Here is a 12,132-nt window from a genome sequence, read left to right on the forward strand (position 1 = left end):
CCTCTCCTGTAAAAAAATCCTTTAAAAAAATCAAGGGTGAGGGCGCCTTTCCCTGTGCCTGCCCTACTTGCCGGGTTTCTCAGCATCTCCTCAACTTCCAGCCTTTCCCTCCAGAGCCTCCCATCGCTGCAGGATCCAGCCCGGACCCGCTCTTGCCCCTCCCTGGGGCTCCGAGGGACCATCTGGGTCCGTGCCCGGCAGAGGCGAGGGGAGGGCGGTAGGAGGGACCGGCCGGGCGGGGAGGGGAGAAGGATGCTCCGGGGGTGGCTCTTTGCTTCCTCGCCCGCCCGGAGCTCGCAGGGGCTCGCCTGGAGGATGTCTCACCCCCTCGGCACAGGTAACTCCGGGACCCCCATCGCCGCAGGAGGGGAGGAAGGGACCGCGATCCGGCTTGGATTGCAACAAAACTTCAAGGGGAAAATGGGGGGTTGAAACAAAACGGCAGCAACAAAAAAGAAATGGGTTTGTGCGGGATGCTGGGAGCATCCAGGGGATGCAGCCCTGCCCTGACGTTGCCTTGTGGATGGCCGGGAATACTCGCAGGGGTGGAATCCCGCGGGTGGGAGCATCTCTGCCGTGCTGCTGGTGATGCTCAGGCTCCGGGAACCAGCTGGGATGCCCGGGCTGTGCGTGGTACCCCGGGCTGCTGCATGCCATGGATCCGCGCCCCGTGGCTACCGACAGCCCGTGGGTGGCCACTGCTTGCCAGGAGCAGGGATTTGCGGTCCCGGCTTTGAAGTTTGCGTGCGCCACGGGCAGGGATGCGGGCGGCGGGGGCTGTGCCCGCGCTGGTGCTGTGGCTCGTGTTGTCGCATCCTCTCCCACATCCACAGAGGAGGCTCTGCAAGGGATTAAATGTATGGATGCAGAGGAGAAGTGCAACAGCGCAGGCACAGTCGTCAGGCAGGGAAACGCGATCCACAACCCGTTCTGTCTCCTGGAAAAGCACATGGACGGGCAGGGAGATTGTTGCGGGCAGCCCGTGCTCCTTCCCAAGTGGAGAGCGGCTCCCTCCAAGCATCCCCCGGCAAAACGCGTGTCCTTAAGGAGACTTGGGAAGAGCACGTGAGATGCAGCCGCAGTTTTGGGGAGGCAAGAGCTGAGAGGGGTGGAGGGGGAGTGGTGACGGCGGGGGAGAGGATGAGAGGATATTGGATTTTCCTCGCCCTGTTTGTGACAAGATGCTCTGGTTTGTCGCTGGAGGTGTCACTGCTGGGGGAGCGCTGGTGGCGAGCTCGGAGCATGCTGCTGAAACCCAGGAGGCTTCTGGAGCAGCACCTTCTGCTGGTGGACAGCACAGAGCAGCAGCGGCCGGCTCGGGAAGCAGCGCTCCCCAGCCCATTCATGACTGAGGAACCCGCCGCCCCAGCCGAGCCCGAGCTGCCGCCCTCCAACCTGACCAACGCCACGGACTGCGGCGAGGAGATCCTGCTCTATGGGGACACCGAGAAGGTCGTCATCGGGGCCGTGCTCTCCATCATCATCCTCACCACCATCGCCGGCAACGGGCTGGTCATCATCTCCGTGTGCATCGTCAAGAAGCTCCGGCAGCCCTCCAACTACCTGGTGGTGTCCCTGGCCGCCGCTGACCTGTCGGTGGCCTTTGCTGTCATGCCCTTTGTCACCATCACGGACCTGGTGGGGGGCGAGTGGCTCTTTGGGAAGGTGTTCTGCAACGTGTTCATCGCCATGGATGTGATGTGCTGCACTGCCTCCATCATGACCTTGTGCATCATCAGCGTGGACAGGTAAGGCAGGGCTGGGCTGCTGCCCCGAGCTCGGGTGGGTTCTGATATTCGGGGTGCTCTGGGAGGTTGGGGGCACATAGGGGTGTGTGTGCTTCTGGAGGTGTTTTTTTCCAGGTGATGAAGGTTTTCTGTGGGAGTTCAGTGCCTCCCTTTGGAAGAGCTGGGGGCTCAGGGTGTTTTCTCAAGTAACTTCCCTAAGTCACTTCCTTAGTCTTACCCCTTTTGGCAGCTGCTTCAGGTTGTTCCTGAGAAGCAGCACCTGACTTCTCCATAGAAAGATGAAACTATTCAAGAAATAAAAAAAACAAACCCAAATGCACTTTGGAAATTCACATTCCAGGGCTTCTGGAGCCTATCCTGTGGGATTCTCTGCTGTTCCCTGGCTAGGGACGTCAGCAGCGCCCCACACCCCATCCCAAGATCCCATCCCCACGGGTTTAGCTCAGTGAACACATTTGTGAGGATTTGCTGGCTTCACCTCCCACACCTGGGGCTGGCAGGGAAAGGCTAAGCCTGCCTGGCAAAGTGTCCAGGCTTGGACAAGTCAGCACCTTGGTGTCTCTAATTTTAGCAGCTGCGTCATCGGGGCCGAGCTGGTGGCCGGGGCTGACGTGTGCTGGCATCTCGGGGGGTCACTTTGGGCTGAGCCAGCACTGCTGGGCTGGGCTGGGAGCAGCAGCTCAGGGAAGGGACACAAAACACATCTGAGATGTGCCCTGTCAGCTGTGCCACCTCCCTGGTCACCTCTGCAGGTGTGACAGCAGGTGACAAGGCAGAAAGGACTGAGAAAATCCTGCTGTGCTGCTTGACATCCTCCTCAGGGCACGCCAGCAGCGAGTCCTGCTCTGAAACCTTCACCCCCAGCAGCCACTGCTGCCCTGGCAGCTGCAGATCCACAGCCCTGGGCAGCTCAGAGCTGCTGGCAGAGAGAAAAACCCCTGCCAGGGCACAGGCAAGGTTCAGCTCTTCTGCTGAACTTGCTTTATTTTAATAATTTTCCTGTTTGGGGAAGAAAAAAAGCAGGTGTGCTCAGAGCTGGCAGGAGCCTGACTCTGTGAGAGGGAAGGGAAGAAATGCAGGAATGAAAAGTGTCAGTGCTTCCTCCTGTGGGTGAGGAGCAGGGAAGTGGCTGCACACTAACCAGAGAGGCTTTGCTTGAGAATTTCCTTTTCCTTTTCCTTTTTCCTTTTTCCTTTTCCTTTTCTTTTCCTTTTCCTTTTCCTTTTCCTTTTCCTTTTCCTTTTCCTTTTCCTTTTCCTTTTCCTTTTCCTTTTCCTTTTCTTTTTTCTTGGTTTTTTTTTTCTATTTTCCTTTCCTTTCCTTTCCTTTCCTTTCTTTTCTTTTCTTTTCTTTTCTTTTCTTTTCTTTTCTTTTCCTTTCCTTTCCTTTCCTTTCCTTTCCTTTCCTTTCCTTTCCTTTCCTTTCCTTTCCTTTCCTTTCCTTTCCTTTCCTTTCCTTTCCTTTCCTTTCCTTCCTTTCCTTTCCTTTCCTTTCCTTTCCTTTCCTTTCCTTTCCTTTCCTTTCCTCTTCCCCTTTCCTTCCTCTTCCCCTTTTCTTCCTATTTCCTTCCCCTCCTTTCCCAACCAACCAATCCCACCCCATTTCATCCCACTCCTTGGAGCAGGATTTTTCCAAACACACACAAATAGGAGAGATCTTTCCCAAAAAATCCTTGCCATGGATTCCACTCCTCTATCACATCCCTCCCATCCCCACTCTGGGGAGCAGATCCACATCCAAGGACACAGTGCAGTTTGGTGTCACTTTGTCTTTCCTGGGAAGGAAGGAGGGAAAAGCTGTGTCCCAGGAGGTTGTCAAAGAGCCCAAATTTTCTGGCATGGGCTGTTCCCTCATGTGTTGGCACAGGAACTGCACTGTGATCAGTTTGCTCCCAGAACTTCGTCCTCCCCTCACCACAGGCCTGATGGGGAAGGTGGGTGGTTGCATGGAAGTTGACTGGAATATATTTCCAGCTGGGAAAGGAGAAATAACAGCAAGGACCGAGCAGAGGGAAGAACTTGGACAGTTCCTCCAGTGGTGCCCACCCAGCTCTGGGTGGGAGGAAGGACAACCTGCAAATGCAGTGGGTTTGTGGGGTCAGTCTGTGCTGGAGCTTAGGAGGGAATGGGAATGATTGGGATGTCCCCTGGTGCACATTAGAGGAGGAGGTGACTGGGGTGCAGTCCTGCTGCTTTCCCCTTCAAGGATCCCCAGGAAGGGGCTGGGAGTTGTGTGAATCATCCCAGGGCAGAGTCTCAAGCATCACTGCTCCACATCCACCCAGCACTCCCAGGCAGTGAGTGGAGGTGGATTGAGGATCCAGGATCATGCCTGGATCTCCACTTCCCCCCTCAGCCTGGGATGGGCAGGATTTTTGGTTTGACTCTTGATGGAAACATCTCCAAAAGCACAATTCTCAATTTCTCAATTTTTTTTAATACAACCGAAAAACAGAAGCACAAAGAGAGCTGAGCTTGCAGAGTCCCTGAAAAAACCTGCTCCAAAAGAGATTAAATTATTATCTCAGTGAGGCACCAACCCAAACCTCCCCCAGTGATGGGGACCAGCTCTTCCTCCTGCCCTGTGAGGAAGAAGAGGAAAATCCCTGGTGCTTCCTGGAAATAGAAATATTTCCTCTGCTTCTGTCCCAAATCCAACTTGGTCAGCACTGTCAGACCTGTTCCTGCCAAGGAGGAGGCCCTGTTTTTATTGATGGCTGAAGTGTCCTCAATATTTTGCTTAGCTTAGATGGAAAAGCTGCTTGGTTTGCCCAGGATGTTGAGGACTATTAAAATGTAGGCTGCAGTTATTGATTATTAATGCCGAGCGCTTCCTAAAAGCCTCTCGATTGAAGCTGGTAGAACTAATCTTGTCTGAAGCGAGATTTGATTGATTTCCTTTGAAATCAGAAAAGAAAAATGCTAGAAACATCCATCTTCCTCTTATATTTTCCTTATGTAAAAGCCTGCCAATGTTGCAGATTTTTTAATGTCACAAACCAAAAACAAACCCTCCCCTCAAAAAAAAAAAAAAAAAAAAAAAAAAAAAAAAAAAATCCCCACTTTTGGCTGCTCAGCTTTGATGAAACTCTCCATGAAAATGCCAAGGAACTGACAAAAGGAGCTCCCCAAAGCCCACACATCACTTCTGCCATTCCTGGTGGAGAAAAAAACTCTCCATCCATTTCCCAGGCAGCTCTGCTGGGGCTCTCCCCTTTCCCTGGTAAGTATTTTCCACCCAAAATCAGATTATATGCCTCAAATTAGGGTCACCTTCAGTAAAAGGATGCCTCCCAAAAGTCAGTGGGATGAAAACTGCACAGCATTTTGCTGGATTGTCTTTCCTGTGTCCTTCATCCAAATGTTTCCCAGGCTGGGTAGATCCCTGTTCTGTATCTGGGATGGATCTCTGGGATGCTCCATACTCTGACTTAGCAGAGGTGTAGCAGCCTCCAGCTGCCTTTTGTTCCCTCCTCTCCTTCAGCAGGATGAGGCAGGAATGGCAGCAGCTTGGAAATCAAGGAAAGAGCTTATTTTGGCTGCAGATGGAATTGTGGTAAAACTGTGGAGTGAAGGAAACCCTAATTCTGGGCTCATTTGTCTTCCTGTGTGAGTGGGGATTCATCTTTGGAGCTGCAGGATGGAGAAAGGGGCACCTCAGAGAGATCTGGGTTGTTTTTATTATTTAATCCCTGGCATAATTATCCAATAATTGAAGGGGGCATGTAAGGAAGCCAGAGAGGGACTTTTCATCAGGAAATATAAAGACAGGACAAGGGCAGGGTTAGATGGGATATTTGGAAGGAATTCTTCCATGTGAGGATGGTGAGTCCTGGCACAGGGTGTCCAGAGAAGCTGTGGCTGTCCCTGGATCCCTGAAAGTGTCCAAGGCCAGGCTGGAGCAACTTGGGACAGTGGAAGCTGTCCCTGCCCCAGGAGTGGAACTGGATGGGATTTAAATCCCTCCCAACTCAACCCAACCCAACTCAACTCAACCCAACTCAACCCAATCCAACCCAACCCAACCAACCCAACCCAACCCAACCCAACCCAACCCAACCAACCCAACTCAACCCAACCCAACCCAACCAACCCAACCCAACCCAACTCAACCCAACCCATTCCATTATTTCCATTGAGTGTAGAATAAATGCTCTGAATTTGCCCATCCATGAGCTTTGCTGGTGCAAATCTCCCCTAGGCAGATCTCCCAGGATCTGCAGGATCAGGGATGTGGCAGGAATTTATTGGGATGAGTGGCTTCACCATCAGTCCCTGCAAATCCACACCAAGTGCCTGTAAATCCTGGGAATTGTCTTTGTTACCTGATTACCCTTAAACTTGATTAGCAGCACTGACACACACACACATACAGAGAAAAACTGAAAAAAAAAATCAAAGGGAGAGAATTGCCCTGGAATTGCATTGCCTGTCAGTGGCATCTCACCTCCTGTAAATGCTGCCCTATTTTGAGGGTTTGCTGCTTGCTTCAAAATTATTACAAAAACCTCAAAACGGCCCCATTTCCTCCAGCAGCTGCACAATGAAATGTGTCAGCTTTTTCTGCTTGTTAAACCTTGTCACCGAGTGTTTTCCTTGGTTAGCACATAAATTCCTTGAGGTTTCAGCAAATCCTGGGTGGATCAGCTTCCAAAGGAAGTGAGAAAGTAGGAGAGGAGGGCACACAGCACAGCATGGATTTGTTGGCAAAGTTCTTGGTTTGGATATAGAGGGGTGATATTTGGGGTGTTAATTTGGGAATTGCAACAGCAGAGCAGGGTTTTCTCCCAGCCTGGCCTCACCAAGGGCCATCAGGAGGGATTGAGTTGCCCAGAGAAGCTGTGGGTGCTCCATCCCTGCAAATGTCCAGGTTGGATGGGCTTGGAGCCACCTGGGATAGCAGAAGGTGTCCCTGCATATGGGAAGGGGTTGGAAATGGACAATCTTGAAGATTCCAACCCAAACCATCCTGGAATTCTCTAAACATAGATGGCCACACAGAATGGTTCTTGTGATGAAGGCCAGCTCAAAAAAAAAAAAAAAAAAAAAAGAATATAGAGGAAAATAAGGAAAGAATAACTTGGTGAATTAATTCAAACCCATTTTATCAGGGAGGCAGGAGAGAAAACTTTAGTGCCTCAATTGATTTAGCAGTCAGGAGGGGAGGAGAAATTAAATTTTTTCCATATTTTATTTCCATCTTCTAATCTTGAGGGATGATCTGGAAAAGTGAAATAATCAGGGAAGAGAAAATCTCCTAACACAGTAAGACTGTCAGAAAAAATAAAAAAAAATTATACAGCAGAGGTAAAATTCTCCACAGAAATTTTCTTTTTTTTGTTCAGCTTTCAGCAGAAAGTACTCATAGAACTGCTGTTCTCACTGCCCCTCTGGAGTGACACCACTTATCCAAGAACAATTAAGAGGTGATGTGTTCCTGCCTAAAAATTCTTGGCAGCAGGAGACTGGAATCAAAAAATCTGTAACAGAACAGAAATCCATATGAGCAGCTTGATGTTTTTGCTGGATTGATTGGATCTGAGTAGCAGGCAGATGTTTTCCAGGGGGAATGTTGGCTGACAGCAGCCAGCTTCCCCCCCAATTTATTGCTTTACAATTCTAATTTACCAACAGTTGACATGATTTCTTTATCACACAAACCCCTCCAATAAAAGACAGGATGGTTCATGTTTACACAACCAGGAGCTGATGGTGGCTGCAGCCTCCAGCTCCTTTCAGGCCAAATAACAAGGTAACTCCTAACCCCAGGGATCAGGACTGGGAAATCTGTGGGTCACCAGGTGTTTTTGGGATCTCTTTCTCCAAACTCCACTCATTTTCCTCTTGAGGGAGAGCTGGACTGCATCACTTCAGCAGCTACTGGCTGTGCAAGTGAACAGATGGTTCCAGCTGCTTGGGTCATTCCTGTTTGAGTTTCCAGAGGTCAACAGCTTTCAGGGAGTTTCAGAGCCACAAGGTTTCCCCTTGATCCCCCTTTTCTCCAGGCTGAGCCCCTTTCCAGCTCCCTCAGCTGCTCCTGGGGCTCCAGTCCCATTCCCTGGACACTCCTCAGCTCCTCAATGGCTTTCTTGTCATGAAGGGCTCAAAAACTGCCCCCAGACAGCATCATGCACTCTCCAGCTTTGCTTGCAGGGCTCATCCAGACACATCTTCAGGTCTTCCCAAAGGCAAGATGATTTCTTGGTCTCCCAGGGCTATCTTAGCTGCAGGTTGTTTCTTCACCAACAAATAAGATAAGGCTGTTGTGCTTCCCATTAAACACTGCTGGGAGTTATTCCCTTCATCTGGAATCAGTCTTGTGGCACAGGGGTGAGCATGACCCACCCCACTCCTGGGTGTCTGCTTGGGCAGGGTGACACTCTGGAGTGACTTATGTGCCATGGTAGGAAGCTGTTGCCTGTTCTCTATATAGTATAGTTATGGTGGAAAAATTAAATCCTTAAAGCATTTTTTATTCCTGAAGACTAAGTTTTTTAAAGCATTTTTATTCCCCAGGAGAACATGCAGTGTTTGGACTGCACTCAGCACTTCAATGACACTTGGTGTTCTGTACTCCCTGTCCCTGGAATGTCCAAGGCCAGGCTGGTCAGGGCTTGGAGCAATTTGGGATGGTGGAAGGAGTCCCTGCTCATGGCAGAGGTGGAATGGGATGGGATTTAAGATCTTTGCAACCCAAATCATTCTGTGATTGCAAGAAAGTGAGGAATCAATTGTGGTGTTTACTCAAGAGATCACACACATGGGGAGACTTTGATTCGGCAAATCAATTTCCTGCCCCCTCTGAGGGCCAAAATCCTCTCACAGCTGATTAAGGAAGAAAACCACCCGGCTCCTAACCCTGCCAACTCTCCTCCCCGCAGGTACCTGGGCATCACGCGGCCGCTCACCTACCCGGTGAGGCAGAACGGGAAGCTGATGGCCAAGATGGTTTTCATCGTGTGGCTCCTGTCGGCCTCCATCACGCTGCCGCCTCTCTTCGGCTGGGCCCAGAACGTGACGGTGCAGCGCGTGTGCCTCATCAGCCAGGACTTCGGCTACACCGTCTACTCCACCGGCGTGGCCTTCTACATCCCCATGGCCGTCATGCTGGTGATGTACAGCCGCATCTACAAGGCGGCCAAGGTGAGCGCCGAGAAGCACCGCTTCATGAACCTGCCCAAGCACTACGAGGAGGAGGAGGGCGTCTACTGCCTCGAGGCCTCCTCGGCCCGCGGCCACCACAGCGCCCGGCGCGCCAAGGCCGCCGAGGAGTGCGCCACGCTCTCCAAGCTGCTCCGCCAGGACCGCAAGAACATTTCCATCTTCAAGAGGGAGCAGAAGGCAGCCAGGACCCTCGGGATCATCGTGGGGGCCTTCACGTTTTGCTGGCTGCCTTTCTTCCTGATGTCCACGGCGCGGCCGTTCATCTGCGGCATCCGCTGCAGCTGCATGCCGCTGAGGCTGGAGAGGACTCTGCTCTGGCTGGGCTACACCAATTCCCTCATCAACCCCCTCATCTACGCCTTCTTCAACCGGGATTTGAGGACTACCTTCTGGAACCTGCTGCGCTGCAGGTACAGGAACATCAACAGGAGGCTCTCGGCCGCCAGCATGCACGAGGCGCTGAAAGCCACGGAGAGGCACGAGTGCATCCTGTAGTGCCTGAGCCCGGCTCCTGCCTCTCCTCCTCGCTTCCCTCGCTCCCAGGAACCGTCCAGACATTGGGAGTGACGCCCCGTGAGGAGCTGCTGTTCTCCTCACCCTGGGAGCAAGCGGGGGGAACTTGGGGAGCAGCCCTTCCTTCTCACTCTGCTCCAGGTGGGAGCAAGACCTGGGGGGTACCAATGGCTGTGGGCAAGTCACACCACCTTTCTGTGCCTCAGTTTACCCATCTGTTATTAAAGTTTAAAAATTAAAAAAATTAAAAAAAAAAAAGAGGAAAAGAAACCCACCCAGCCAACCAACCAAACAAAAAAAAAAACCCTAAAAACTTGATAAAACTGTGGCTCTCCACCTTCAAAAAGGGCTCTAAGGTCTGTGGAGGGCACACAAAATTCTGTGTAAAGACAACATTGGCTGCACTTCTCTGTGGAATCCGACAGCAGCTCCGTTGTACATCCAAGCCCCCGTGCCCCCCCAGCTTATCCGAACCCTTTTCAATGTAATTGCATTTCACACCCTGAGCTCATGTCCAGGTTTGCACGTCAGAGCAGAAATACCAATGACCCCGTTTCCCCCCACACTGTAGCACTGCAGCACTTGAAGGAGAGGAATTTGCAGGATGAAACACAAACCCACACGGAGTTTCCTTCATGGTTGGATAGGGAAGTTCGGTGCCTCCTCCTCCTCGTCAGGGCAATGATCAGAGAGAGAAGCCAGTTGTGTTTATTGGGTTGTACTGTAATTCATTCCCAGACAAGTGACGTGTGCTCATCATTTGTGGCTAATTGACTCCATAAAAGCACGCTTTGGTTGACAACAGGAAAAAACATATAATTTCCCTGACAGCTTTACGGTGTTTCGGTATGATGTCCAGCAAGCTTGAAAAAATACACTGAATGATGTTATCTTTTTCTAAAAAAAACCCAAAAAAAAACCAAAAAAAAGGTTTGGCTTCCTTATTTTGGTGTAGAATCTTTGATCTCTCCGACCTCAAAGCGTCTCTTAACTCTTTTTTGTGGTGGTGGGACTTGTTTTCCTGTCTTTTCTCATGATCAGCATTGTAGTATCAAACTTGCAGCACCACAAACCTTTGCCCATTTGATCACAGAATCATAAAAGCCCAGCATAGTGTGGGTTGGAAGGAACCTTAAAAAATTATCTTAAAAACCATGGGCAGGGACACCTTGCACTATCCCAGGTTGCTCCAGCCCCATCCAACCAGGCCTGGGACACTTCCAGGGTAGCTTGTTGAAAATCTCTGGGGTTTTTTGTCAAAGCCAGACTGCTCAGAGGCTCAGGGAAAGTTGTTTGTAGTGCTCTTTTTACTCCAGATTTGCTTTATCTGGTGTGAGTGGTGTAGTCCCAGCTCTGGCACCACCAGGAACTCCAAGGCCTTCATCCATATCTGAGCTGGGTGAAGGATGTCCTGGCAGAGTTTGGCTTAGCCATCAATATTTCTCCTGTGATGTGTTCTGTGTTCTCATTTGGCCTCTTCTCAGCAGCCATTTCTATCCTGTCTCATTTCAGACCTGCCCTTTTATTAGAGAAATGCAATTTCCAGTTTGGACTGGTGGGTCACAGCTGGGGAAGCAGCTCAAGCCCACTGGGAATGTCCCCAGGAATTGTGAGGATGGACACAGCGATGTGCCCAAATGTTCTCCAAGATCATATTCCCCACAGATGGAGTCAGAATTGCACAGAAGAGCAGGTGAGGTTGTAGCTGCTGTCTCCAGAGGGAAATGCTTTAAAACAGAGCAGAGATTTGAAGGAGAGCCTAATCAGGAATGATCCTAAAGGATTTAACTGGAGTCCCACACACCATGTCTGCCAGGCACGCTCTGACTGCCCATCTCAGGACCTGCTTCACAAAACCAACCCCTTTTTCCCCCAGAAAACACTCCAGGCCAGCATCTCCTCTGCCACAACATCTCAGCAGCAGCTGTCACTGCTCCTGTCCTGCCAGAGGACACGAAGCTCCTGCAGGCTCCCATTCCCTCCCTCGCTGCTCCAGCTCCTTGCCTGCCCCTCTGACAGAGCTGTCAGCATCCCAACTGACCAGCTGCTGGCTCAGGCAGCCTGGAGAGCCCCAAGACAGCCCAGCCCACATCCAGCACTCACAGGATCTGCTTCTGCTGCTGCAGTGTATTTATTGCTGCGCCTAAGGTCACAGTTTTATTCATTTCTGTGTTTAAACAGTCTTGAAAAATCATTATTTTGTTTAATTCCCCCTAACACTCTTATTCTGTTTGCATTTCTGACACTCTCTGAAAGCATTCTGCAACAGAGCTATGAGTGTTTCACCTTTTAAATGAAATCATATAAATAACTGGTTTTTTTCCTGGTTTGAGGGCTCCTCCAGAATTAAAAGAGCAAAGGAAAGAATAGAATTCTATATGATCCAAACCCTAAACTTCTTCTAAGCCCAGGATCGAGCAAATCAGTTTATTTGTCTCAAAAAAACCCCCAAAAATCAGTGTTTGCCTTGACTTGGAATTGAATGTTTTGTTGCACTCGATAATTACCTGATAAATGCTTCTACAGCTTAAAATAAAAACATGAAGGAAAAAATTGAAAAAGAAAGCTCTCTTCACAGAAACAATTCTGGACGTCTGCATCCAAAAATATTTAAAAATGACAGCTCCAAAACAAAGCATTTTGTTTCAAAAAATGAAATAGGTTGTTTTTCTCAATAGTTATTGACTCAAGCTTTGAGATATCAGTCT

The 12,132-nt window shown here is 50.2% G+C and overlaps 1 protein-coding gene across 2 annotated transcripts; it reads left to right on the plus strand.

The window, feature by feature from the left end:
• The first annotated feature begins 214 nt into the window (after window positions 1–214).
• LOC306802767 (5-hydroxytryptamine receptor 7-like) lies at window positions 215–10,323 on the plus strand. Of its 2 annotated transcripts, XM_079307311.1 has the most exons (3): window positions 215–337; window positions 1,204–1,748; window positions 8,629–10,323. In XM_079307311.1, exons 2-3 carry the CDS (start codon window positions 1,243–1,245, stop codon window positions 9,404–9,406), a joined length of 1,284 nt encoding a protein of 427 aa, XP_079163437.1. In that variant the 5' UTR covers window positions 215–337; window positions 1,204–1,242; the 3' UTR covers window positions 9,407–10,323. The 2 variants fall into 2 exon arrangements, with proteins under 2 accessions (XP_079163437.1, XP_079163438.1); XM_079307312.1 differs by lacking the exon at window positions 215–337 and having other exon boundaries at window positions 1,186–1,748; window positions 8,629–10,289.
• Window positions 10,324–12,132: the final 1,809 nt, after the last annotated feature.

Source organism: Erithacus rubecula (genome assembly GCF_903797595.1).
Source record: "Erithacus rubecula genome assembly, chromosome: 5".
NCBI classification, from domain to species: Eukaryota; Metazoa; Chordata; class Aves; order Passeriformes; family Muscicapidae; genus Erithacus; species Erithacus rubecula.